Genomic DNA, 27269 nt, shown 5'->3' on the forward strand with positions numbered 1-27269 from the left:
GGACAGTGACCCCTGACCCCTGCCTCACCCCGGACAGTGACCCCTGACCCCTGCCTCACCCCGGACAGTGACCCCTGACCCCTGCCTCACCCCGGACAGTGACCCTGACCCCTGCCTCACCCCCGGACAGTGACCCCTGACCCCTGCCTCACCCCCGACAGTGACCCCTGACCCCTGCCTCACCCCGGACAGTGACCCCTGACCCCTGCCTCACCCCGGACAGTGACCCCTGACCCCTGCCTCACCCCGGACAGTGACCCCTGACCCCTGCCTCACCCCTGACAGTGACCCCTGACCCCTGCCTCACCCCTGACAGTGACCTCTGACCCCTGCCTCACCCCGGACAGTGACCTCTGACCCCTGCCTCACCCCGGACAGTGACCTCTGACCCCTGCCTCACCCCGGACAGTGACCCCTGACCCCTGCCTCACCCCGGACAGTGACCCCTGACCCCTGCCTCACCCCGGACAGTGACCCCTGACCCCTGCCTCACCTCGGACAGTGTGAACAGGTGTGACTCGGCCCTCCATCATGTCGTACAGGTAGAACATCTTGTTCTTCAGGCTGGTGGCGATCACCGTCTCTCCGTCCCGGCTGAACTGAGCTCTGTGGACGGGGAACCGCTCCAGCAGGATGCTCTGGATCTTCGGGTTCGTCTTCCCGTCCACCTGCAGGAGGAAACACAGACGTGATCACCACCTCACGTTAAGTCCTTTGCTGTCTGGCGTCGGAGAGAGCCGACCGGCTGCTGTACCTGGAAGAGGGAGACTGATTGGTCGAGGCCGGCCGTCATGACGACCTGAGCGGAGGGGTGGAACTGCACGGTGGTCAGTCTGTCGGCTGATGGACGGGCGCTGTTGGCGTGAAGACATTTCTTCATCTGAGACAGGAGAGACAAAATGTCAACAAATGTTCATCAACAGGAAGAGTTCAGTACGGCGGGCGGGATCACGTGACCGGGGCAAGAAACATAAATAGAAATCTGGATTAAAAATGATCTAAAACAGGAAATGAATAATAAACCCGACAGTCGATGCTAAGACACTTAGCTAAATGCTAACATCAGCGCAGGTAGTGTGTCATGTTCGCCATCTTAGTTTAGCGTGTTAGCATGCTAACATTAGCAGTAAACAGAGTGCAGCTGAGGCTGACGGGAACATGAATGATGAAGATGAAAGAATCTAAATGATCCTTGTACGAGCAGGAAGTGATGATGCGACTTCCTGTTTCCTGAAACTGAATCTAAATGAGCTGCTGAAACACGACACCAGCGAAGAAACTGATCTCTGACCCTCAGGACGCCGCTGGGCAGACCGTCCGAAGACGCCACGAAGTTTCCCGTCCTCCTCAGCAGGTCATCCTCCTCCTCTTCGTCTTCATCCTCTTCATCAGCTTCAGGAACACAAACACACATTTCTTTTTTTCCCAACGATTCATTTATTTTCTGCACAAAGACAGAAATCAGTTTTATTAAAACGTTCTACCTTTCTTCTTCTTCTTCTTCTTCACGTTGCTCTCCGCCCACGACGGCGCTCCTCCCATCGACTTCTGAAACCTGAAACACACCAGGTTCAACAGGTAAGTGTGTGTGTGTGTGTGTGTGTGTGTGTGCAGGTGTGTGTGTGTGTTCAGGTGTGTGTGTGTGTTCAGGTGTGTGTGCAGGTGTGTGTGCGCGTGCAGGTGTGTGTGTGTGTGTGTGTGTGTGTGTGCAGGTGTGTGTGTGTGTGTGTGTGTGTGTGTGTGCGTGCAGGTGTGTGTGTGTGTTCAGGTGTGTGTGTGTGTTCAGGTGTGTGTGTGCAGGTGTGTGTGTGTGTGTGTGTGTGTGTGTGTGTGTGTGTGTGTGCAGGTGTGTGTGTGTGTGTGTGTGTGTGTGTGTGTGTGTGTGCGTGCAGGTGTGTGTGTGTGTGTTTCAGGTGTGTGTGCAGGTGTGTGTGTGTGTTCAGGTGTGTGCAGGTGTGTGTGTGTGTGTGTGTGCAGGCAGGTGTGTGTGTGTGTGTGTGTGCAGGTGTGTGTGTGTGCGTGCAGGTGTGTGTGTGTGTGTGGTGTGTGTGTGTGTTCAGGTGTGTGTGTGTGTGTTCAGGTGTGTGTGTGTGCGTTCAGGTGTGTGTGTGTGTTCAGGTGTGTGTGCAGGTGTGTGTGTGTGTTCAGGTGTGTGTGTGTTCAGGTGTGTGTGCAGGTGTGTGTGTGTGTTCAGGTGTGTGTGTGTTCAGGTGTGTGTTCAGGTGTGTGTGTGTTCAGGTGTGTGTGCAGGTGTGTGTGTGCGTGCAGGTGTGTGTGTGTGTGTGTGTGTGTGTGTGTGCGTGTGCGCAGGTGTGTGTGTGCGTGCAGGTGTGTGTGTGTGTTCAGGTGTGTGTGCGCGTGCAGGTGTGTGTGTGTGTTCAGGTGTGTGTGCAGGTGTGTGTGCAGGTGTGTGTGTACTCACTGCTCTCTCATCCTCTGCTGTACTTTCTGTTTGGACATGCTGGACTCCGCCTCTCCTCTGATCAGGTCTCTACGGTAACGATGCTTCATGTCCACCCTGAAACACAGACGCACCCGGATCACAGCCCAGTCCGGCTCGGCCCGTCGCCGCGGGTTTCCTGCCACATAAAAAGGGGCGGGGTCTGCAGCACGTGACCGATCGCAAACGTGGACCAGTCAGCCGGCAGCAGAGCGCCGTCGCTTACAAACGAAGAGCGAAGAAGTTCAACACGATCCGGCTGAAAGCTGCAGGACGGACGGCAAAACATCCCGACCGAGTGAACGCGTTAATCAATCGTCTTATAATCAGCGCCCGAGATCTGACTGATTACATTTATTATAATAATAAAGTTTATTTAGCACTTATCAAAGCCAGCTGCTGAAAACACAAAACAACAATAAAATGTCGGCAAAGGGAAGAAAACTGAAACTACGAACGATTAAAAACCATAAATAAAACACCGAAGATAAAATGGAAAGACAGCGGCTGAATTCAAACCTAAACCACCAACTCTAAGTCGGTGTGAAGGTTCGCGGTTCGCGTCAGAGGGTTTGGTCAGGATCCCTGTAGCCGCCGCCGAGCGCCGGGAGGCGGACTCGGGGAACAGAGGAACTCTCTCGCCCTCGGAGACTCTTATTTCCTTTTTATTCGGCGCACCGAGCGCCGCAGGATCGGCTTTCCAGGAGAACTGATTGGTCGGAGGCCAATATAGGCGGTGCTTTTATACGCGTCGATCCGTTACGGCCGACATGACCTGCTCCGGAGCAGGTCAGGTGTTCAGCGAGTTACCGTGGCGATGTAGCCCGGCAAGAAGTGAGCCGCCGTCGTGGGACTGGACCTGGGTCACACCTGGAGTTACCTGCGGACCCCAAATCCTGCTCCGCAGTTCAGGCCCAGGTGCTTCAGTTCACGGTGCGACGCGAACACGTGAAGACACCTGAGCAACAAACACGTCACCACGTCTCAGCTGAAAGTCGTCTCACGGTCGACGCCACGTCGCTCAGATCCTGCCGGATCTGCACGGTATCTACGGCAACAACAAACCAAAGCACTGACGTGGACGCTGCTGCTCGTGGCGACGCGTTACAGCGCCGGTTCTGCCGCCACGGTGCAGCTTTAACGCCGACTCAACACGGAGGCTGTAACCCCGCCGAGCGCTCGGCCCACAAACACCAACACCTACTCTTCCTCCAGCTCGTCATCCTCGTCCACCCAGGCGGCTTCTCTGGTTGGCTGGAGCTGCAGACGAGCCTCGTCCTCGGCCTCCGATTCACCGGACTCGTCGTCTTCGTCCTCCCCCAGCAGGGTTCCGGTCTGCTCCTCATCCTCCTGCTCAACGACAGGAAGTGATGTCAGAGGAAGATGTAGCACTCCTGAGTTACGTCTAACAGAAAACTGAGGTAACAATTAAGGAGGACGTATTTATGAGGCGCACTAACGAAACTCAGTTTTCTGACAAAATGCCAAACTCCATTCAAAAAAGTTACAATTTTACATTCCTTTGCTTGTTGTTGTGATTACACCGTTCTGGTATAACAACACATTAGATTGTGTATGATTCATAACTACTAGCTCATTGTTTAACTCTTATTTAATTCAAATAACAACCCTGAAAACCTTTTCACCTGTTCTCTGAGTCCAAAATGGCAGTAAAATACCAGCCTGTTTCACCTTATTGTCACAGTCAGTCAGTCTCATTTGAGTTTGAGTCAAATGTTGCCCATGAGCAGAAATTAGCAGATTTTTGAATAACGTTTGGTAGCTAAGAGCCTAAAGCTGAAGTTTTTCTTAAACAAGAGAAAATTAGCAGATGTTTGAATGGACTCTGGCAGCGAACAGCCTAAAGAGAACCAGTTGGGGTTGTTTTTAATCTCAGTGATAAGTAGTGAGCCGGCTTTACCAGAAATATCTAAAAATGATTACAAGTTTTTACATTTTGCTCTAAGACACAGGTACTTTTACCCACGAGTAATAGAACATTAAATTAGCCAATTTTTGAACGGGGTCTGGTGAGAAGTTACCTCCACGAGTCTCTCAACCAGCTCGTCCTCCGCTCCGAACACCAGGTCCTCCAGCAGCTTCACCGAGGTGTCCTTCTCTCCCAGCACAGCCAGCCTCTTCACGTTTTTCTGCCGTTTTTGTTCCTCCTCCTCGGGGTCAAACTTCGGGGGTCGAGTCCTCTTCTTGGCCGGTCCTCTTTCCTCCGTCGCCGGCAGCTTGATAACGTTCATGTCCTCCATGTTTTTTTAAACGTTAACCAAACCAAACCAAACTCCTAGCAGAATTCTACAGATTTAAACCCTCAGCGTACAGACACGTGAAATACAGTTAATCTGTAGGTTTTGCTTCCACACTGAGCAGCTGATGCTTGCACATGTGGAGAGCAGTGTTTTCTTCGTGTGCTTCCGGAAAGGTGACCTCTGACCCCGAGAAAAGACGAGCCTGCCCCCCAGCGTCCACTGGCAGGAATGCAGCGCGCTCATCATCCAAACAAACATCTTTCATCTGACCTGTTTATTCATCGATTTAGACATTAAGTTGTAAGTTATTTAAATATTTAATGAACTGATCTCATTAATGAAATACCTAATAATTGAATCAATTCACAGATGGATTTATTTATTTATTTGTAAAATCAGTAAAAGCTTTATTAACATGGCTCCTTTTGATTTATGTAAAACTTCGTGTGATTTGAGCTTTTAAAGAGACACGTGAGAAACAGATGATAAAAGTTATAAAACACAAAAATCTACACGAGTTCACTCAGTGACGGGACGTCTCACAGCTGGAACTAAAATGATTAATAATGTGGCCCTCACGAATCAGCTGTTCACTAACGAGGCATCAGTGAAACTAATGGTGTAATTAAGGATCAATAGATATCATTAATAATTAGAATGTCTGGGTTATTGTTTTTGGATTGTAAAACCTGAAACTCTTTATGACACGATTACAGTACAAAATACTAATAAAAAGAATATAAAATACTACTTTAAAAACATTTTACTGTTGGATTTATTGGTAATTATTCTTACTTTCATTATTACTGAATCGGTCTCTGTCGTCTGTGTGTAAAACTGACTCGTGTAAAGAAACAATGGTGCTGCTCTGTGCTGCAGCTGCAGGTGCAGCTGCAGGTGCAGGTACAGGTACAGGTGTAGCTGCAGGTACAGCTGCAGGTACAGCTACAGGTGCAGGTACAGGTACAGGTGTAGCTGCAGGTACAGCTGCAGGTACAGCTACAGGTGCAGGTACAGGTACAGGTGTAGCTGCAGGTACAGGTACAGGTACAGCTGCAGGTACAGGTACAGGTGCAGCTGCAGGTACAGGTGCAGGTGCAGGTACAGGTACAGGTGTAGCTGCAGGTGCAGCTGCAGGTACAGGTACAGGTGCAGCTGCAGGTGCAGCTACAGGTGCAGGTGCAGGTACAGGTGCAGCTGCAGGTACAGGTGTAGCTGCAGGTACAGGTGTAGCTGCAGGTACAGGTACAGGTGCAGCTGCAGGTACAGGTACAGGTGCAGCTGCAGGTACAGGTGCAGCTGCAGGTACAGGTACAGCTGCAGGTACAGGTACAGGTGCAGCTGCAGGTACAGGTACAGGTGCAGCTGCAGGTACAGGTACAGGTACAGCTGCAGGTACAGGTACAGCTGCAGGTACAGGTGTAGCTGTAGGTGCAGGTGTAGCTGCAGGTACAGCTACAGGTGCAGCTGCAGGTACAGGTGCAGGTGCAGGTACAGGTGCAGGTGCAGGTACAGGTGCAGCTGCAGGTACAGGTACAGGTACAGCTGCAGGTACAGGTACAGGTACAGCTGCAGGTACAGGTACAGGTGCAGCTGCAGGTACAGGTACAGGTGCAGCTGCAGGTACAGGTGTAGCTGCAGGTACAGGTACAGGTACAGGTACAGCTGCAGGTACAGGTACAGGTGCAGCTGCAGGTACAGGTACAGGTACAGCTGCAGGTACAGGTGCAGCTGCAGGTACAGGTGCAGCTGCAGGTACAGGTGGAGCTGCAGGTACAGGTGCAGCTGCAGGTACAGCTGCAGCTGCAGGTACAGGTGCAGCTGCAGGTACAGGTGGAGCTGCAGGTACAGGTGCAGCTGCAGGTACAGGTGGAGCTGCAGGTACAGGTGCAGGTACAGCTGCAGGTACAGGTACAGCTGCAGGTACAGGTGTAGCTGCAGGTACAGGTACAGCTGCAGGTACAGGTGCAGCTGCAGGTACAGGTGTAGCTGCAGGTACAGGTACAGGTACAGCTGCAGGTACAGGTGCAGCTGCAGGTACAGGTGGAGCTGCAGGTACAGGTACAGGTACAGCTGCAGGTACAGGTGCAGCTGCAGGTACAGGTGCAGCTGCAGGTACAGGTGCAGCTGCAGGTACAGGTACAGCTGCAGCTGCAGGTGCAGCTGCAGGTACAGGTGCAGCTGCAGGTACAGGTGCAGCTGCAGGTGCAGCTGCAGGTACAGGTGCAGCTGCAGGTACAGGTACAGCTGCAGGTACAGGTGCAGCTGCAGGTACAGGTACAGCTGCAGGTACAGGTGCAGCTGCAGGTACAGGTGCAGCTGCAGGTGTAGCTGCAGGTACAGGTGTAGCTGCAGGTACAGGTACAGCTGCAGGTACAGGTGCAGCTGCAGGTACAGGTGGAGCTGCAGGTACAGGTGGAGCTGCAGGTACAGGTATAGTAAGAGGCGACGAGAGGAGGCAGAGAAGTGATGGAGAGTTTATTTGAGACGGCTGCAGTGGAAATACAGAGACCAGTAAGAGAGCATGCTGTTAAACTGGATCAGAGCAAACCATCAGTCCCAGTCTGAACCTAAAGCTACGGTCGCCACTACAGGTACAACAGGAAATAAGTCACTTTGTCATCTTTAATAACATGTTTGTGTTCGTTTAGAAGCGTCTTACAGTTTATGATCAACAGCGTTTACAGCAACAGTTCGTAAGGCAAGTTAAAGACGCACGCCACCTCTACTGCACGCGTGCAGCTCGGACCGGTCTCGCCGTCACGCCGCGTTTACCGCCAGCTAATGAGGAGCCAACGCTTAGTAACGCGGACTGTAGTTTTCTGTCATAACGTGATCAAACTACAACACATCAGCAGTCTATTAAACTCTTTGCCACAAACAACTGTTTAAAAACGGTTTTTTAATTTCTACAGTTTGGAATTCATTTCGTGGTTTCAGCTGTTTTCCTCGCGGATCTGAACTTTCTCACCGTTTACTTCAGGAAGAAAACTTTATTTAAAACAAACGAACGAACGAACGACTGCGCGGCCAGAAAGGATGGGTGAAGCTGCAGTTTCTATTTTGGCAGCAGAGGTGAAGCAGCTTTAACTGTGACACAAAGAGCCGATCAGATCGTTCAATAATCACTTAATAACATCGACGAGTCGCAAATCTTCAAACTCAGCTGAAAGTTTTATCATCAATGAAACATGAAAACAGAAAAGTTCTCGGTCACATGATCGAAACCAGAAGCTGCAGCTTTAAAGCCGCAGCTCCAATCGCAAAATGAAAGACAGGAATTCAAACGCAGAAGAAGAACAACAACAACAGGAAGTGATGTCATCATGTGGCACTGAGAGAGAAAACGTAAACAAACCTTCGGATTCACTTCGTCGTCTTCAGAGTTATTAAGACAATATTAGTCAACATCACGGAATAAAGCTGGAGAAATGAGAAGAACATGAGGAGATTAAAGGACCAGTTTCACGCACAAAGTCATTAAATCAGAAAAAGAAGTCGTGATTTTCAGGGTGAAAATCATAAAATTGTGAGATTAAACCGTAATTTTACGCAAAAAACCAAACGATGCCGATGAAGTCTTTTTATTTCAATAAAACGTTTTATTCCAAGAAGACTTCAAGTCTTCATCGTAACATTTCTGTTCTTGTAAAAGTGAGTTTTGACCCGACTGTGCGACGTTAGAGGACCGAAGTCTCGACGCCACGAGAAGAAAGTCCGAACGTGACGGCCGACACAATCTGAATATTAAAGAATCGTTACATATTCTGATTTTACATCGGAACATTGTGATTTCTCTCTTTTTATTTCTTTTCCTTTCGTGACTTTTTACCTAGAAAATTAAATAGTTTATTCATAATTTTCTGATTTTATTCTCATAAAATTCTGAAGCGCAAAACACTTTGGATTATGGGTAATTATTTAACAGCGACATGCAACGAGTTCAGTTTGTAGTTAGAGGAGACGAAGGAGGAGGAGGAGGAGGAGGAGGAGGAGTAGAGGAGGGAGGAAGGAGGAGACGAAGGAGGAGTAGAGGAGGAGGAAGGAGGAGAGGAGAGGGGAGGGGGGAGGAGGAGGAAGGAGGAGAGACGAAGGAGGAGGAGGAGGAGGGAAGGAGGAGGAGTAGAGGAGGAGGAAGGAGGGAGGAGGAGGAGGAGGAGGAGGAGGAGGAGGAGAGGAGGAGGAGGAGGAGAGGAGGAGGAGGAGGAGGAGGGAGGAGGAGGAGGAGGAGGGGAGGAGTAGAGGAGGAGGAAGGAGGGAGGAGAGGAGGGGGAGGGAGGAAGGAGGAGACGAAGGAGGAAGAGGAGGAGGAGGAGGAGGGGAGGAGAGAGGAGTAGAGGAGTAGAGGAGGGAGGAAGGAGGAGACGAAGGAGGAGTAGAGGAGGAGGAAGGAGGAGAGGAGGGGGAGGGAGGAGGAGGAAGGAGGAGACGAAGGAGGAGGAGGAGGAGGAAGGAGGAGGAGTAGAGGAGGAGGAAGGAGGGAGGAGGAGGAGGAGGAGGAGGGGGAGGAGTAGAGGAGGAGGAGTAGAGGAGGAGGAAGGAGGGAGGAGGAGGAGGGGGAGGGAGGAAGGAGGAGACGAAGGAGGAAGAGGAGGAGGAGGAGGGGAGGAGTAGAGGAGTAGAGGAGGAGGAGTAGAGGAGGAGGAAGGAGGGAGGAGGAGGAGGAGGAGGAGGGGGGAGGAGTAGAGGAGGAGGAAGGAGGAGGAGGAGGAGGAGGAGGAGGGAGGGGAGGAGTAGAGGAGGAGGAGTAGAGGAGGAGGAGGGAGGGGGGAGAGGAGGAGGAGGAGGAGGAGGAGGAGGAGAGGAGGAGGAGGAGGAGGAGGAGGAGGAGGAGGGGGAGGAGTAGAGGAGGAGGAGTAGAGGAGGAGGAAGGAGGAAGAGGAGGAAGGAGGAGGAGTAGAGGAAGAAGGGAGAGGAAGAGTAGAGGAGGAGGAAGGACAGGAGGAAGGAGGAGACGAAGGAGGAGCAGGAGGAGGAGGAGGAGGAGGAAGGAGGAGGAGGACGAGGAGGAGGAAGGACAGGAGGAAGGAGGAGACGAAGGAGGAGTAGAGGAGGAGGAGGAGGACAGAAGAGTCCTTGCTGCAGGAGGAAGACTTCCTGTTTGTCTGATTGTCCGTCCCTTCACCCCCCCATCACACCGACATGGTACGACCCGCTGCCCGGCCGGCGGCAGGGGGAGGAGTCAGGGGAGTTTGTTTTGTCCATCTTGGCACTTAAAGAGTCCTCTGAACCGGGTCGGGCCGTCCCGTCGCCGACGCCCCGGGACAGGTGTGGCTGCTGCCGCTGCCGCAGGTGAGCCCAGCGTTTCCAGGTGTTTCCACACCTGAGTCCGTTTCAGAGCAGAGAAGAGAGAGAAGCAGGAACTGGTTTCAGGCCAGTTTTCCGGACCCCTTCCAGGTCCAGGTCCAGGTCCAGGTCCAGGTCCGGCCTGCTGAAGGAGATGATGCTCCAGTCACCGAGCTCAGCGTCAGGAACACTTCGACATTTTGCTAAATCCATTTATTCTCTTTGTTTCGGAGTTTGTTTCGACTGTTTTTATCACATTTTGCTCAGAAAACTGAGGAAACGTTAGTGAGAAACTGCTGACATCTGGGGAACATCTGAGAGCTTCCTGTCCGAGGCGTGGGCGCTGTTGGAAACAGGAAGCAGCCGGAGCGAGTAACTGCTGACGTCATGAAGAGCTGAGAGCATCAGCTGTGTGGAGGAAGAGGAGGCTGGAGCCTTCCTCACGTGAACACATGAAACGTCACGTTTCCATCGTCTGAGCTTTTAGTGACGTCGTCTCGCCGCGTCCTCTTCTTCTTCTGCGGTGCTTTAACGGCAGCGGCTGAAGGATCGGATCCATCAGCTGTTCACCTCCATCAGCCAATCAGCTCGCATTCTGGCAGCAGCGGGCGGAGACGAGCTCGTCCGGATGAGACGGACGTCTGGGCTCGTGTCTGTCTCTCGAAGCTGCTCTGTGAAGTTTTCGTGTAAACAAAGTTTCTGTTTCTCGCGGTGAATCTTCGCTCTCTAACAAACGTGCTGGATGTTTTTCCTCAACAAACATCTGCAATAATCCAGAATTATTTACGTCCATGTTTAGCTGTTTCCAGTCTTCTTCTTCTTCTTCTCTGCCTTTGCTGGTGCTAATTTGCACATTTCAGCATCCTCGTGCACAATACAAACAAAACATGCACACACTCGCAGGGTCAGAAACTCCACAGGGGGCCTTTAAAGAGCTGGAGCTGGTTAGCTTAGCTTAGCTTAGCATAAAGACTGGAAACAGCTAGCCTGGCTAAACACGTTTGTTTAATCTGTACTCTTGTGTTTCTATGACACGTCTGTCTGTCCCTCTGTTTATTTGTTGCTCGTGACTCAGACCCTCCTAACCAACGTTCATTCAGAAATCGCTGAATTTAAACATCAGATGATCACACGCAGAGTCGAAGCCATGGAAAGGGTTGCTTCTGTGAGAAACGTGACAGTCGATCAAACAATAACTGAAGTGTTTGTTTTAAGAAACGTTAATAAAGTCTTAGACTGATTTTAGTGAACGTTTCCACGGTAACAAAACGGATAAGCAAATGTTCCTTCTTTGCTTTCACATCGGAGACAGTTCTGATTTTCTTTTCCAGATGTTACGCAAATAAAAACGTACGAAGAGTTTTGTTGAAAATGAAAAATATATTCTGTTGCACAAACACGAGTTAATCTTCAGGTCAAAGTCTGATTCAAGAAGCAAAAGGAGAAACGCTCTGCGGCGATCAGCCGGGAACACGAGCTCGATATCGTCTCTGCAAGAAACTCCGTCAGCGTATTTCCAAAGAAGCCAAACTATTAATGTTCAACATCATCCAGGTCTGTCCAGAGCCCCTGCAGCAGCTTTCAGCTCCACACACTGTTCTTCTTCACCTGTCTGCTGCTCGCTGGTCTTGCAAACAAAAAGTGCAAGTGCAAAAAAAAACTAAAGGGTCGTTCTGTTCAGAGAAGCTAAAATAAGTCGAGGTCAAAGTTTACAGAGCGGGCGGCTCCTCTTCATCTGCTCCGGCAGTCACGTGATCAGACCTCTCCTCAGCCAATCAGCTATGAGCGTAGATGAGGCGGTGATGGAGGCGTCGAGGATGACGATGCTGGATGTCATCAAACAGGATGGAGGGTGTCTGTGTGTGTGTGAATGTGTGTCTGCGTGCGTGTGTGTTTGTGTGAGTGTGTGTGGTCCAGCTGTGATGTAGTTGTCATGGTTCAGCGCCCGACAGGAGGAAGTGGAGGAGCTCCTCTCATCACTGCAACAAACAAACAAACAGCTCATGAAACCTCAGCAGCAGGCGCAGCAGCAGCAGGCGCCACAGCAGCAGCAGCGCCGCAGCAGCAGGCGCCACCGCAGCAGCAGGCGCCACCTCAGCAGCAGCAGGCGCAGCCGCAGCAGCAGGCGCAGCCGCAGCAGCAGGCGCCACCTCAGCAGCAGCAGGTGCCGCAGCAGCAGGCGCAGCCGCAGCAGCAGGCGCAGCAGCAGCAGCAGCAGCAGCAGCAGCAGCAGCAGGCGCAGCAGCAGCAGCAGCAGGTGCCACCGCAGCAGCAGCAGGCGCAGCCGCAGCAGCAGGCGCAGCCGCAGCAGCAGGCGCCACCTCAGCAGCAGCAGGTGCCGCAGCAGTAGGTGCCGCAGCAGCAGCAGCAGGCGCCACCGCAGCAGCAGCAGGCGCAGCAGCAGCAGCAGGCGCAGCCGCAGCAGCAGCAGGCGCAGCAGCAGCAGCAGGCGCAGCCGCAGCAGCAGCAGCAGGCGCCACCTCAGCAGCAGCAGGCGCAGCCGCAGCAGCAGGTGCCGCAGCAGCAGCAGGTGCCGCAGCAGTAGGTGCCGCCGCAGCAGCAGCCGCAGGCGCAGCCGCGCCCCGCTCAGGCTACAACGCTCATCACAATACAGAGAACTTTTTATTCTTAGATCTTAAAAACATGAAGTTGTGTCGGTGTCAGCAGAGGAAACGGCACAATGTTACATCAATCTAAAGGGATTATCTTCTGTACAAAACCAGGCAGGAGGTTAAATCTGTTTCTGCTGGTTGTTGCCACCAAAGAGGAACATAAATAAATAAACATATAAGTTTCCCCCCGTGGAGTCGCTGGGCGCCTGTCTGCAGCAGCAGCTCCCATTCACAACGAACATAAAACTGTAGAACGGCGCCTGTTAGAGGCGTACCTGAGCAGGTAAATGTGGTCAAACAGAGGTGGAGGAGTTTAATGAGGTGAAGCTGGAGGCAACCGGGGCCTCATAACAACTCACACCACCCGTCACAAAGGCAGAGCCCCGCCATGCAGTAAAGCAGAAACACACAGTACCTCTGTTGGCCCTGCTGGGGTAGATCTTGGCGAAGTGCCGGTACTCGTCGGGAGGAGGGAAGTCGTCCAGAGGATGAAACGAATACTTGGACTCAAAATCATCTGCAAAAGAGACGATAAGTCATGTCTTTTCTCTCTTCTTCACTCCTTCATTTTACAGTTTCTTGTACAAAACTACCTTCTGTTTGATAAACAACTGAATTCACTGGTTTTCCAACAAACTCCGAGGAGGAAGACGAATTCAGGAGAAGTCGAAGGTGAGAGGACGGAGCGAAGGGATGAACTGCGACAGCTTAAATCATTAAAAGCACAATTCCTCAGTATCATGTAATCGATTTAAAAAACTATTAATATTCTATCCAACAGATTACAAGTTGTTTGGACTTATTAAGTAAATGAATCTGCAACTATTTCGATCAATGATCATTTTTTAAAGAGCAACTAAAACCCAAAGTTTTGGTATTTTTTGGGCTGGAAATTAAAAAAATGCCTCTAGAACATGAAAAAGTATCAGCGTGGGCGGCGCCGGGAGGGGGTGCAGTTGGACAGACCTACAGCCAATCAGCACGAGACTTTCCAAGTGGGGGGGGTCCACCTGACAACAACCACTAAATACACAGACACATCAGTTTTCAGTTACTCTTTAAACAAAAACCACCAGCTGAGGTTTGCGGATCTCAGATTCACTCCGTCATTTCTCAGCACTTCGCTGTTAAGCTTCTGTCAGCGACACGCCGCACTTCCTGCAGATGTTTCACATTAAAAGCCTTCCAGGAGCCATCAGTGGTATTAATATTGGAGCAAAGACATCTCTTGTAAAGTTTGTCAAGTTTAAAAAACGTCATATCGGGCAGAACTGTCGATACTTAGGCAACATGTGCTGATGCGTGTTTCCTTCATGTCCGTTCATTACATCGACATCAACAGAAAAATGAAGAGAAGCTAGTTTGATAATCGAATTCAGGCCAAATATCAACCATTAGTTCCAGCTGCTGGATTGTGAGGACCGACAGCTTTTCTTCACGTGACAGGAAACTACTTTCTGACGTTTTAAACAATGAATCTAGAAAATAATGAGCAGATTAACTGAGAAGAATCGCTGCAGCTCTGATTACAACCGACAGGAAGACGGAGCTGTAATATTCACAGGTCTGATGACGTGGTGGAAACTCAGGACATGTGTAAAGACACCAAAGTGGATCCAGTGGTTTTACTGGTTCAGAGACTCGGGACTGTGGGGAGCTACGATAAACCCTGTTCTGTTGTGGACGGACAGACGCAGGAAAGACGAGACAAACAGACTCACCGACAAAAGAACGAGGGATGGAGGAGGAGGAGGAGGAGGAGTGTCCGTTGCGGAGAGGAGGGGGGGGCGGGGGAGGAGCAGCGGGGTGCGGGTGGGCGGGGAGGAGGTTTGCCTCTGGCAGGGGGGTCAGAGGAGAGGGAGGGGCTACCATGTGTCCTGTAAGGAGGGGGGGGTGGGGCTTCTCTGCCACCTGCCCTCAAGGACGACGACTGGACCGGAACAGGAGGCGCTGAGGAGGGAGATCGATAACCGTGATCAATAACAGAGATCGATAACTGATCGATAACAGAGATCGATAACAGAGATCGATAACTGATCGATAACTGTGATCAATAACAGAGTTCAATAACAGAGATCGATAACAGAGATCGATAACTGTGATCAATAACAGAGATCGATAACTGATCGATAACCGTGATCAATAACAGAGATCGATAACTGATCGATAACAGAGATCGATAACAGAGATCGATAACTGATCGATAACTGTGATCAATAACAGAGTTCAATAACAGAGATCGATAACAGAGATCGATAACTGTGATCAATAACAGAGATCGATAACTGAGATCGATACAGGTGAAATGTGTTTGTAAATGATCGGCGTAACAATGTGAAGCACAAGTTTTTGAAAAGTAAACTTTCAAACCAAAACAAAAGACTTCTTGTTAAACTGATAAAATTAATAATAAAAAAATTGCAGAAAAAAGTAATTAATGGTAATATTTGTAAAAAATTATATAATGAAATAAAATAAAATATTTTAAAAACAGATAATAGAAATCTAAAATAATTTAAAACAAAGTAATAAAATTATAACAATTACAAAAAAATGAAATAACAGAAACAACAACAATAATAATAATAATATTGATTAAAAAAATTATTTAATGAGACTTAACATAAATAAAACTTAAATAAAACAGTAAAAATAGCAAAATAATATTAAACAAGAATAATACAAGAGTCTGCTGGTAAACAGCGGCACAGGCTGATGACATCACAGGCTGAGTGTGAGACAGGCTGATGACATCACAGGCTGAGTGTGAGACAGGCTGGTGACATCACAGGCTGTGCGTGAGACAGGCTGATGACATCACAGGCTGTGTGAGACAGGCTGATGACATCACACAGGCTGTGCGTGAGACAGGCTGATGACATCACACAGGCTGTGCGTGAGACAGGCTGATGACATCACAGGCTGTGCGTGAGACAGGCTGATGACATCACACAGGCTGTGCGTGAGACAGGCTGATGACATCACAGGCTGAGTGTGAGACAGGCTGGTGACATCACAGGCTGTGCGTGAGACAGGCTGATGACATCACAGGCTGAGTGTGAGACAGGCTGATGACATCACACAGGCTGTGCGTGAGACAGGCTGATGACATCACAGGCTGACAGGCTGAGACATCACACAAGTGAGACACAGGCTGATGACATCACAGGCTGAGTGTGAGACAGGCTGGTGACATCACAGGCTGTGCGTGAGACAGGCTGATGACATCACAGGCTGAGTGTGAGACAGGCTGATGACATCACACAGGCTGTGCGTGAGACAGGCTGATGACATCACAGGCTGAGTGTGAGACAGGCTGATGACATCACACAGGCTGTGCGTGAGACAGGCTGATGACATCACAGGCTGAGTGTGAGACAGGCTGATGACGTGTGTTGTCTCACCTGCTCCTCTACCTGGCGTCTCTCTGACAGGGGGCGGCGGCCTGTTGGCGCCCTGTTGGGAGGGGGTGGGGGAGGCGGGGGGAGGAGGAGGGGCATGGCCTCTGGTGGGGGTGTGGCCTCCCGGCGAGGGGGCGGTCCTCTTGTTGCTGAGGGAGTTTTGACGCTGCGGCAGCTCGGGCGCCGCCTCGCCGCTGCCACCTGTCGGACCGTTAGTGATGCGGTAAGGTGGAGGAGGCGGGGCCAGAGAGGAGGAGGAGGCGGGGTTTCCTCCTGATGTGGGAGGGCGTCTGCTGTTGCCAGGAGACGGGGGAGGTTTGGAGGGGAGGGGCGGGGTGTTGTTAGGGGTCGGGGAGGGGCTTCTCTCTGTTATAAGAAGAGGAGGAAGAGGGAGGGGAGGGGGCGTTACCACGGCGACAGAGAGGAGGAGGGGGAGGGGGGGCGGAGGAGGAGTGCTTCATGCTGGCGGAGGGGGAGGAAGCTGCAGACGAGGGGGAGGAGGGGGGGTGAGAGGAGGACAGGTTGGGCAGGGACGGACGCTGGGAGCGAGGCGTCTCCATCGGCGACAACGCCTGAGGGGAGGGGCTTTCTGTGTCGTCATGGCGATGGCTGGGGGGGCGGGGCGCTGCGGCTCGAGTGGAGGGAGAACGTCCAGAGGAGCCGTCTGCAAGAAACATGGAGGCAACAGCCAAACACATTAAATTACCTCAAAATCAGCGCAATGTAACAAAACCGTTAAATATAAAAGATTTAAATAAAAATATAGTAATAAAAACATATAAAGATAAGAAAATAATCCAACAATAATAACAAAAAATATAACTAAATCAATTCTATTAAAAAAATAAATTAAAGTAATCTACAAATAATAAAAATACAAAAATTTAAGTATACATATTCTTAAGAATTATAAAAAGAACATTTTAAATATTAGTACAGGAAATAATTTAAAATACTAAAAAATAAAACTATATAGTATAAATAAAAAATATATTAATAAATAAAGAGTAATCAAACCAAAATAAGTCAAAAATAATAAAAATACAAATACTGTAGAAGTAAAAATAATCGGAATAATTAAAATTGAATGAAAATATAAATAAAATATAGAACAGTTTTGAAATATAAATAAATAATATAAAACTAAAAAATAACAGAATAAGCTTAAAACATCACCTCCGACTGGTCTCAGTTTAGGAAGTCCGCCCGTGAACAGTCCTCCAATTGGTGGAACAGAACCTGACGGGCTTCCTGCTGCGCTGCCATTGGCTCCCCCTGTTGATGCTCCGCCTCCTTTGGGCTCTGAGAACCACAACCATTGGACAGGTGAATGAGGGCGCCGCCTCCTGAGGGCATGATGTCACTACACAGACACTACGATGACATCACCGACTGTATGGTTACATGTGTGACGGCGAGGAGGGATGCAGGTGAGATCAGGTAACTATGTCAGACACTGAGGTGAGATGAAGTGAGATGAAGTGGGATGAAGTGGGATGAAGTGTAACGGTAAAATTGAATGAAGTGTTTACGCTCCCACGCAGCTCCGATGACATCATCGACAGCACAACATGAGTGACAAACAAACACGTTAAAATTATAATCTACGACATCACAGGGCTGTGAGGTCACAGAAACACAACAATCCAAATTCATCTTAAAGACATTTTCTTCTGACGCGTTCAGACAGAAGACAAAGCGAATTTTCACCTTGTGTCATTTGCGCGAATTTGTGTTTATGCACGTTATGTAACGTTAGATGTAAGCTGCGAGCTAGCTAGCAACAGGCGCGCTCCTGTGGCTGCGTGTTGGCGTCGAGTTCAGACTGTGACGGACCTCTGAACTCTTCCCGTTTCCTGTCTCTCTCCTGTTCATGAGGCTTTGGGATCCACCGCGCTGGATCTGCATCTTCGCGTGGCAGAAAATGACTGAAATGTAAATTGTAAAACTGCAGAATCACTGTTGAATAACTCAAAAGGGGCAGTGCGACCTTTGAGGTGAGAGGAGGTTCAGACTGTCCCGTCGTACAGATGAAGACCTCGGGCCGTCTCAGCCCTCGGGGCGTCTCAGCCCTCGGGGCGTCTCAGACCTCGGGGCGTCTCAGCCCTCGGGGCGTCTCAGATCTCGCCGCGTCTCAGCCCTCGGGGCGTCTCAGCCCTCGCCGCGTCTCAGCCCTCGCCGCGTCTCAGCCCTCGCCGCGTCTCCAGCTGTTCGGGTGTCGCTGTTGGAAACTGGTTGTGACTGGATTTTTGATGTTTAGACATGTCAGCGGAGGCCCCTCTTCGTGGCCTCGCCGGTACTGTGATAAAGTACCTTCCTGTAAGACAACGGAGACTGACCAGAGAGTAATCGGCTCTAAGATCCACTTCACCTTGTGTCTGAACAGTCTGTCAAAAAGAAAATGAATTTAAAGCCCCTGCACACCTGTAGTCCCCCCTCACAGGTGTTTTTAACTTAACATGCCTGATCAGAGCTCGTCTCAGGTCTCTGTATAAACTGCTTCTGGTGGTTTGTTGTACCTGCTGGGGCGGGACAACTGCCATCGCTATCATTCTCATTAGTACACAGAGTTTGGTGACATCATGTTAATCCCAGCATAGCTCCACCCACCTTACACCTGAGCAGAGGTCTGATCAACCGACTGAAACACCTGTGTGGGAGCCTTTAACCGACAACTCTGGTTTATTCCAACATGGGTCTTATTCTCATCCGACTTATGTTAAAACAGTTAAAATTATGTCCGTTGGAAACTCGCGACAGCAGCGACTGCAGCACTTTGACTCGTGGTGATTATTAACGTTAATCATGGCAGCTGCTCATTGTGGGCAGACCTGTTTAAAGAAGCTGCTGTTGATTTGATATGTTGCTGCTACAAGTGCAGTTACTGCAGAAACTGCTGCACACACACGACCGTCCACCGGAGTCCATTCATCAAATGCAATTTTTACTTTTTACAGTTATTATTTTTACCATTTAGGTAAAATAGTACAATGTAACTGTTTTCATGCTTCACACATGACAGCGTCACTACAGAGTACAGAGAGAGAGGCAGAGAAACTGGAAGAATGCGTGTTTGTGCAGCAGAGTGGACAGATGACGGTAGCTAACGCTACACGGACTCTGGATAGCTAAGGCTACACGGACTCTGGATAGCTAACGCTACACGGACTCTGGATAGCTAAGGCTACACGGACTCTGGATAGCTAAGGCTACACGGACTCTGGATAGCTAACGCTACACGGACTCTGGATAGCTAACGCTACACGGACTCTGGATAGCTAAGGCTACACGGACTCTGGATAGCTAAGGCTACACGGACTCTGGATAGCTAACGCTACACGGACTCTGGATAGCTAAGGCTACACGGACTCTGGATAGCTAAGGCTACACGGACTCTGGATAGCTAAGGCTACACGGACTCTGGATAGCTAACGCTACACGGACTCTGGATAGCTAACGCTACACGGACTCTGGATAACCTGGTGGTTTGTTTCCTACCTGTCTGATCACCTGACTGCTCTGATGACGTCACTGTGCTCACAGATCTCAGACGTTAACTCGGTGAGTACAGTTATTATTATTATTATTATTACGGGACAACGCGACCCAAATGAGACCTGAGTTGGAATAAATCTGAATTATCAGTCAGATGCTTCAGTGCTGGGCAGCTGCTGTGTAGCTACATCGACTCGTGTAAAACGATCAAAGATGTCTGCCACCCACTCAGGTGTTACAGTCCTCCACTGCAGGTAAACAGGAAGCTTTATGTTGACAGGAAGCCGGTGAGCTGAGTAGCGTTAAATCTGCTCATCAGCTAGCTTAGCACAGCCACGTTACAGCTAGGTGTCGCAGCTGCTGCGAGTGCCTTTATAAATGACAACTCAAAGCATTTTGATGCTAATGACCTAGCAAACAAGCTAGCGTGCTAACACATTCTGCTGCATGCTCAGCTCTGTAACGCTGTGTTCAGACTACCGGCGACAAAGCACCCGACACCTATCACAGCGTGACGCGCTACAAATCAAAGCCGAGCCTCAACGTTTCCCAGCGCTCCAATGACGCGGTGAAGCGTCAACCAATCATACGTTTCTGTTTCACCTTTTCCGGCCCCCCACAAGTCCTGATCTGTTCCGCCTAAAAATGGAAGACGTAACTACGTCAACGAGCGCTGAGCAACGGTTTAACAGCGGCGAGCAGCTGGCCACGCTCGGCCGTTAGTCGGCGGTGGTCTGAACACAGCGTAACGCCACCGTGGAGGACTGACATCCGGGCTCCTCTGACTGATACTGCGACGAGCTGGTTTGATGCAAACACAAACAGTTTGTGGAACTATTTCTCGTTGAACGACAGTGTATCCATCCGCCCAGGACCTCTGTGCAGCGTCTTCAGCTGGTATCGAACATCAGTCACCACTGAGGACGCGCCTTTGGGATTCTTTCTGGTCTTTTTAATAATGTCCTCTGTTGAACAAGAAATAGCTCCAACATGCAATTCCCCTGAAAGTGTGTTTTTACGTTCACACCAACGTACACCGTGTCAACCGGTGAGCGTTGATCTCCACGTGGACTGAAACTCTGTGACATTCAAGTGAAACAGCAGCAAGCATCATGAGTTCAACAGGCGCTCTGCAGGACGCTGCAGGATCTGTTCTAACCAGCCGCTCCACCTGTCCCTCACCTCAACAGACAGGTGTGATGACGTGATTTTAACCTGTCGAATTACAGGAACCCTGTGGTGCTGTGTGTGAGAGCCTTTACTGAAATATTTCATATATCAGCTCCAATTCAAATAAAATTAAAAATAAATCAGTTAAAAAAGGAAAGAAAAGTCAAAGCAGAGACGAGTTAAATCATTACTGTCAGAGAAGAAGTCACGACACAAACAACAGCAACATCAGAAAAACGTGGAACAAAATCAAACAGGAACAAACAGAATTCAGCATCTGTCCCGACGTGGCAGATAAATATCATCCGTGTGACCGTGTGTGTGATCTGATCTGGACCGGCTCCAGATACCTGTGATCTGGACCGGCTCCAGATACCTGTGGTCTGGACCGGCTCCAGATACCTGCGATCTGGACCGGCTCCAGATACCTGCGGTCTGGACCGGCTCCAGATACCTGCAGCTCACAGACTGGACGTAGTTTCGTGTAGTTAGAGGAGCTAAAGTCAAAACTAAAGGTCCTTTCAGACTGATTTGATACCGAAGAAAACTTACAATAAATATTTCTAATCAATATTTCACCCCCGTGATGTCAATCCAGTCTGAATGGAGCTTAACAAAAACAAAAGTGATATGAAGTGCGTTAGTAACAGTGACTTGGCAAACTGTATTTCTCAGTTTGTCAAACTACAAAAAAGAAAACACTGAATGTAGTTTGGTTAATGAGCTCTTCGTACTGAATGCTGCTGTCTGTACGGTTTAATAGACTTTATAATATCTACGCCACTGATTGATGTCATGGCCATTTTTTAAACCGCGGTGATGTCGATGAACTAACAACGGAGTGGGAATGCTGGGAGGTTTTCTTCGTCGTCAGCAGCGTAAAGCACAAACTGCTTCAGGTATCTCACAGGTGAACGAGCGGTTTAATCGACGAGGGGAAAAACATGTTTCTGCGGCAGCTGGACTAAAAGTGAGCTATCAAGTCTTCTGAGGTTTTCAGTTCATCTCGTCGTTTGTGTAACGTTGAGTTATTTTAAAATCTGGATATTAATATTAATAATAATAATAATCAGTGTCTTTGATTTAGTCTGGAGCTTTAGAAGACCTGATTTGACCCCTGTGGACAGGAAACGTGGCGGCTGGCTGAAACTGCCTCCTGCATCGTCCTCTGACATCACACAAGGTTTGTTGTCTTACTGTCTAGCGACAGGGCGGAGCTCTTATCTCCGGCTGTCCTCTGCTGCTCCTCAGACGGCGCCCCCTGCTGTTTAGGCTGGCTCTGTTGCTGGTGTAGGTACTGGTATAAGCGAATGTATGGGTGATCTGTGGGAGGTGTTTGGCTCTTTGGTGTTTGGCTCTTACTGTCGAGCAGCGGGGCGCTGCGGTCGTTCACCACCGCCACCTTCTTCAGCCTGGTGCCCTTACAGATGTCCGTCAGCAGAGCGCCGCGACCTTTAGCCTCCTCTCTGCTCAGCTTGGGAGGGGTGGTGTTGGCCTGGGGGGGGGGGAGGAAATTACACCATCAGTCTACTACACATTCAATCCAAACCGGTGTGTTCTCGCAGGAAAGATGGCGGGGCTTTAACTGCTGCAGCGTGCACTCGCTCAGCGCATGCTAATGAAATGTCACCTGTTTCATTTCTGGCAGGTGGAAGAAACGTAACCGCACACACCTGTGGATTCAGGTCAACACGCACGGAAAGGCAGAAACGAGCACACGAGTTAAATATCACGTCGACCCGACGGTCGCGCTAGATGGAAAGTCAGAGGATCAATAAAGTTATTACAGTTCATCCTGAGGGGAGCGCGAACGACGAAGTGTCGTCACGTTAGCATCGACAGAAGAGGCGGGAAAAACTAGGGCCGCAACTAACGACCGTTTCCTTCATCGATTAACCAGTCGACTCTTTTCTGTCGATTCATCGATTGATTCTTTGACCAATAAAAGTGAAAACTTCCATCCCAAGTTCCCGAAGCTCAAGGTGACGTCACTCATTTCACCGTCGTGTGACATAAACCTCACAGCGAGGAACGAGGTCGTGTCTCACGGAAACAGGTGATCGACCACCTGAGACCACCTGAGAGAGGTCTGGACGGGACTCTGGGGACAGGAAGCGGACCTGATCCCAGACCACCTGAGAGAGGTCTGGACGGGACTCTGGGGACAGGAAGCGGACCTGATCCCAGACCACCTGAGAGAGGTCTGGACGGGACTCTGGGGACAGGAAGCGGACCTGATCCCAGACCACCTGAGAGAGGTCTGGACGGGACTCTGGGGACAGGAAGCGGACCTGATCCCAGACCACCTGAGAGGTCTGGACGGGACTCTGGGGACAGGAAGCGGACCTGATCCCAGACCACCTGAGAGAGTCTGGACGGGACTCTGGGGACAGGAAGCGGACCTGATCCCAGACCACCTGAGAGGTCTGGACGGGACTCTGGGGACAGGAAGCGGACCTGATCCCAGACCACCTGAGAGGTCTGGACGGGACTCTGGGGACAGGTAGCAGACCTGATCCCAGACCATCTGAGAGCGGTCTGGACGGGACTCTGGGGACAGGTAGCAGACCTGATCCCAGACCACCTGAGAGAGGTCTGGACGGGACTCTGGGGACAGGTAGCGGACCTGATCCCAGACCACCTGAGAGGTCTGGACGGGACTCTGGGGACAGGTAGCGGACCTGATCCCAGACCACCTGAGAGGTCTGGACGGGACTCTGAACTGAAGAACGACGGGGGAGGAGGGACGATGGGAGAGAAGAGGAAGATGATGATGATGACGACTGTGTGTGTCTAGTTACCTGGCTGAAGGTGGGGGGAGGAGGGGGTCCCCCTGGTGGTGGGGGAGGAGGGGGGGGTGGGCATCCTGCTGCTGTTACACACACACCTGAAACACACAAACACAGCTCGTTAACGCCCAGAAAGTCCTTCAGTTCTCAGGAACCACGAACCAGTTTCAGTGATTCACTAAACCAGGTTGCACCAGTAAAACTTCAGTAAATCTGTTGCTAGGAAACATCTGTAGCGCCGTCCAATCAGGAGCAGTCAGCTATGTAAACAGGAAGTCACTGTAGCATCAGGAGCTAGCGTAACTTCCAAACGTCACAGCTTCAGAGGCTCAAAGAGAAATCTGTAAATGTATTAGTTTGTTTCTGTCTGCAGACACGCAGAAATCTGTCTGAGTTAGTAGCATTCAAACAGTTTATAATGAGAGGAACTATCTGACTATGCTAAGCTAACTGCGCCGGGAGGTACGGGTCCTCTGCGCCGGGAGGTAAGGGTCCTCGGCGCCGGCAGGTACGGGTCCTCTGCGCCGGCAGGTACGGGTCCTCGGCGCCGGCAGGTAAGGGTCCTCGGCGCCGGCAGGTAAGGGTCCTCGGCGCCGGCAGGTACGGGTCCTCGGCGCCGGCAGGTACGGGTCCTCTGCGCCGGGAGGTACTGGTCCTCTGCGCCGGCAGGTACGGGTCCTCTGCGCCGGCAGGTAAAGTCCTCTGCGCCGGCAGGTAAGGGTCCTCGGCGCCGGCAGGTACGGGTCCTCGGCGCCGGCAGGTACGGGTCCTCTGCGCCGGGAGGTACTGGTCCTCTGCGCCGGCAGGTAAAGTCCTCTGCGCCGGGAGGTACGGGTCCTCTGCGCCGGGAGGTACGGGTCCTCTGCGCCGGGAGGTAAGGGTCCTCGGCGCCGGCAGGTAAGGGTCCTCGGCGCCGGCAGGTACGGGTCCTCGGCGCCGGGATCAAACAGGCAGCTGGTCCTCCACAGCTCCGCAGAGCTGATCTCAGGTCTGTTTCTCTCTACTTACTCCCCCAAACCGGCTTTTTCACCATCCAGACCAGATCAGACCAGACCAGATCTGGCTCAAAAGCCACAACACTTCAGACTTGTCAGACCTGGATTATATTAACACGGTGTCCCTAAAACTGTTTGAATCCCAGATTCAGATTTGTGAAACCTTTATTATTATATATATATATATATATATATATATATATATATATATATATATATATATATATATAAAAGAATAAATTACGACTTCACTGCCCTTTCTCTTTCCAGACCACATCAGACCTGGTCTACATCAAAATCCACAACACTTAGACTTGTCAAACCTGGACTAGTGTCACAAGTGGACTCTAAAGACCGTTTAACACCCAAATTCAAACATTTATTCCGCTTGTTAAAACAGAAGAGAAGAGATTTCATGGCTGCTTCTCAGCATCGTAGCTGCATTAGCTCCTAGCTAGCATCATCAGCACCGGCCTGACTCCGGACCTCTGCAGCCTGCTAAGCTAACACTTTAGCTTCTCCGCTAAGCTCCTCTCCAGCTGTTTAGTGTGATGATCGGCATCTGTCCGGGCAGACACGCAGATACAACCCGGCCTGTTAGCTCCACACGACCGTTAAAACTGTTAGTTACCGGTGTGCGGAGTTAGCTCACCGGCTGCTCAGCCAGTTAGCCGTGTGTTAGCATTAGCGGGAGGTCTGTGCAGCATCACCGACGCATCCACACAGGTGAAGTAAATCCTACCTGTGAACGTTAGCGGCTCTCTGCGGGTTAACTCATACTTGAATCTGCCTGCTCGGTGTTTCCGTGTCTCTGCCGGTGTTGAACCTGCTGCCGTACGTTTCCTCACAGCACAGTTAGCTCCGCGGTTAGCCGTTAGCTTCCCCGCTGCAGATCGCTGCTGAGATTTTTTTTTTTTTTTTTTTAATTTCTCTACAGTCAACACACAGGAGCACGTGACCTGGCCGCGAGGCAAGGTGCTGCAGGCTGCACGTCACAACACTTAATATGTGAAGCACTCAGGTCCGTTACTGCAGTAAAAGCACTAACACACACTCTGTGAAACCCTCTGCTGCAGTGAAAGTGTGAGAGTGTGATCAGGAAAAAGCCCTTAAAGCATTAAAGCAGTGCAGCGTCCCTGTGGCTGCTGTGCTGTTATATATTCTATCATCAGGTTATTATTCCTCGTGCATTAATGTAAAGCAGGATGTTGCTGCTGCAGCTGGTGGAGCTGGAGCTCATGTTGAACCGGTTTGTATCGGACTGCAGCTGATGATGCTTTTCATTCTGGATCCATCTGCCGATTCTTTCGTCCATCCATCGATCGATCGGTTTGTTGTTGATGTCGTCGTGTCCGACCGACAGTCCGAAGCTCGACGTTATTAACAAACATCACAGTTATTACAGTCGTTCAGAGGAAAAGCAGCAGATCTGCACATCTGAGGAGCTGCAGCCAGGAAGGGATCAATACAGCTGCTGATCAATTTTCTGTCAGTCCACTAATCGATTAATCGATTCAGCTGAACTCGTATAAACTGTTGGGGAGTTTCATTTATAACAAAAAATCAGATTTTGTGAACTCTTCATGTGTAAACACTGTTATCAGCTGCACTAAAGGGAAGAAAGATCAAATAAGAACTTGGTTTTGCAATTATTCCTCTCCTTTAAAAATGTTGGTTTGTACGCATATGATTATATAATTATTCATGTTGAATGTGATTATTATTGTGTCACTTTTACAAATGTAAATTTATAGTTTATTTAAAAATATTTTGTCGTATTTTTGAAGGAAAATGGACATTATACTGCCACAATATCACCATCAGTAATAATTATTATTATTGTATATTGTACAGGGCTGTGGTGGGGAACTTTGTCTCATGGTGCGAGCAGAACCATCTGCAGCTCAATGCGACTAAGTCTAAGGAGCTGGTTGTGGATCTACGGAGGGCCAAGGCACCAGCGACCCCGGTTTCCATCCAGGGTCGCTGTAGTCCTCTACAATGTCAGTGTGGACATTGTAGAGGACTACAAGTACCTGGGAGTCCACATGGACAATAAACTGGACTGGACCAAGAACACTGAGGCTGTTTACAGGAAGGGCCAGAGCCGCCTCTGTTTCCTGAGGAGGCTGAGGTCCTTCAACATCTGCCGGACGATGCTGAGGATGTTTTATGAGTCTGTGGTGGCCGGTGCTGTCCTGTATGCTGTTGCATGCTGGGGCAGCAGGCTGAGGGTAGCGGGCTGAGGGCAGCAGGCTGAGGGCAGCAGGTTGAGGGCAGCGGACGCCAACAGACTCAACAAACTGATCCGTAAGGCCGGTGACATTGTGGGGGTGGAGCTGGACTCTCTGGCGGTGGTGTCAGAGAGGAGGATGCTGGCCAAACTACACGCCATCTTGGACAGCGTCTCCCACCCGCTCCATGACGTGCTGGTCAAACAAAGGAGCGCCTTCAGCAGAAGACTCATCCCACCAAAGAGCACCACAGAGCGCCACAGGAAGTCATTCCTGCCTGTGGCCATCAAACTCTTTAACTCCTCCCTCTAAGGATTGGTCTGTTTGACCCTAGGTCACTAAACTGGTCATTGAGCATTACATCTCCGCCATAATTAATAATAATTGTGCAATATTCTGTTTACTACTCAAGTGCAATATTAGTTTTTCCTTGTTAATTTTTCTTATTTATTGTTACGGATATACCTCAATTACTCTCGACAGTACATGCACCTCCGCTTTTACTATTATTTATTACATAATTAGTGACATTGTATATACTACACGCCATCTTGGACAGTGTCCAGTGTTTGTGGCCATCAGACTC

The 27269-nt window shown here is 50.1% G+C and overlaps 1 protein-coding gene and 1 pseudogene across 2 annotated transcripts in view; both read right to left on the reverse strand.

Annotated features, from left to right (window-relative positions):
• utp18 (UTP18 small subunit processome component) overlaps window positions 1–4904 on the reverse strand; it is an 8808-nt gene extending 3904 nt beyond the window's left edge. The window contains exons 1-7 of one of the 2 annotated variants that reach the window (XM_044181222.1): window positions 4483–4904; window positions 3645–3793; window positions 2423–2518; window positions 1485–1555; window positions 1292–1392; window positions 755–880; window positions 494–668 (exon numbers count right to left, since the gene is read on the reverse strand). In XM_044181222.1, the coding sequence (XP_044037157.1) occupies window positions 494–668; window positions 755–880; window positions 1292–1392; window positions 1485–1555; window positions 2423–2518; window positions 3645–3793; window positions 4483–4701 (937 nt within the window). In that variant the 5' untranslated portion in view covers window positions 4702–4904. The remainder of the gene's footprint in view (window positions 1–493; window positions 669–754; window positions 881–1291; window positions 1393–1484; window positions 1556–2422; window positions 2519–3644; window positions 3794–4482) is intronic. The other variant, XM_044181223.1, reaches the window with a different exon arrangement.
• A 5404-nt stretch (window positions 4905–10308) lies between these two features.
• LOC122869495 lies at window positions 10309–27233 on the reverse strand (annotated as a pseudogene).
• Between the last annotated feature and the right edge of the window lie 36 nt (window positions 27234–27269).

Source organism: Siniperca chuatsi, linkage group LG21, assembly GCF_020085105.1.
Source record: "Siniperca chuatsi isolate FFG_IHB_CAS linkage group LG21, ASM2008510v1, whole genome shotgun sequence".
NCBI classification, from domain to species: Eukaryota; Metazoa; Chordata; class Actinopteri; order Centrarchiformes; family Sinipercidae; genus Siniperca; species Siniperca chuatsi.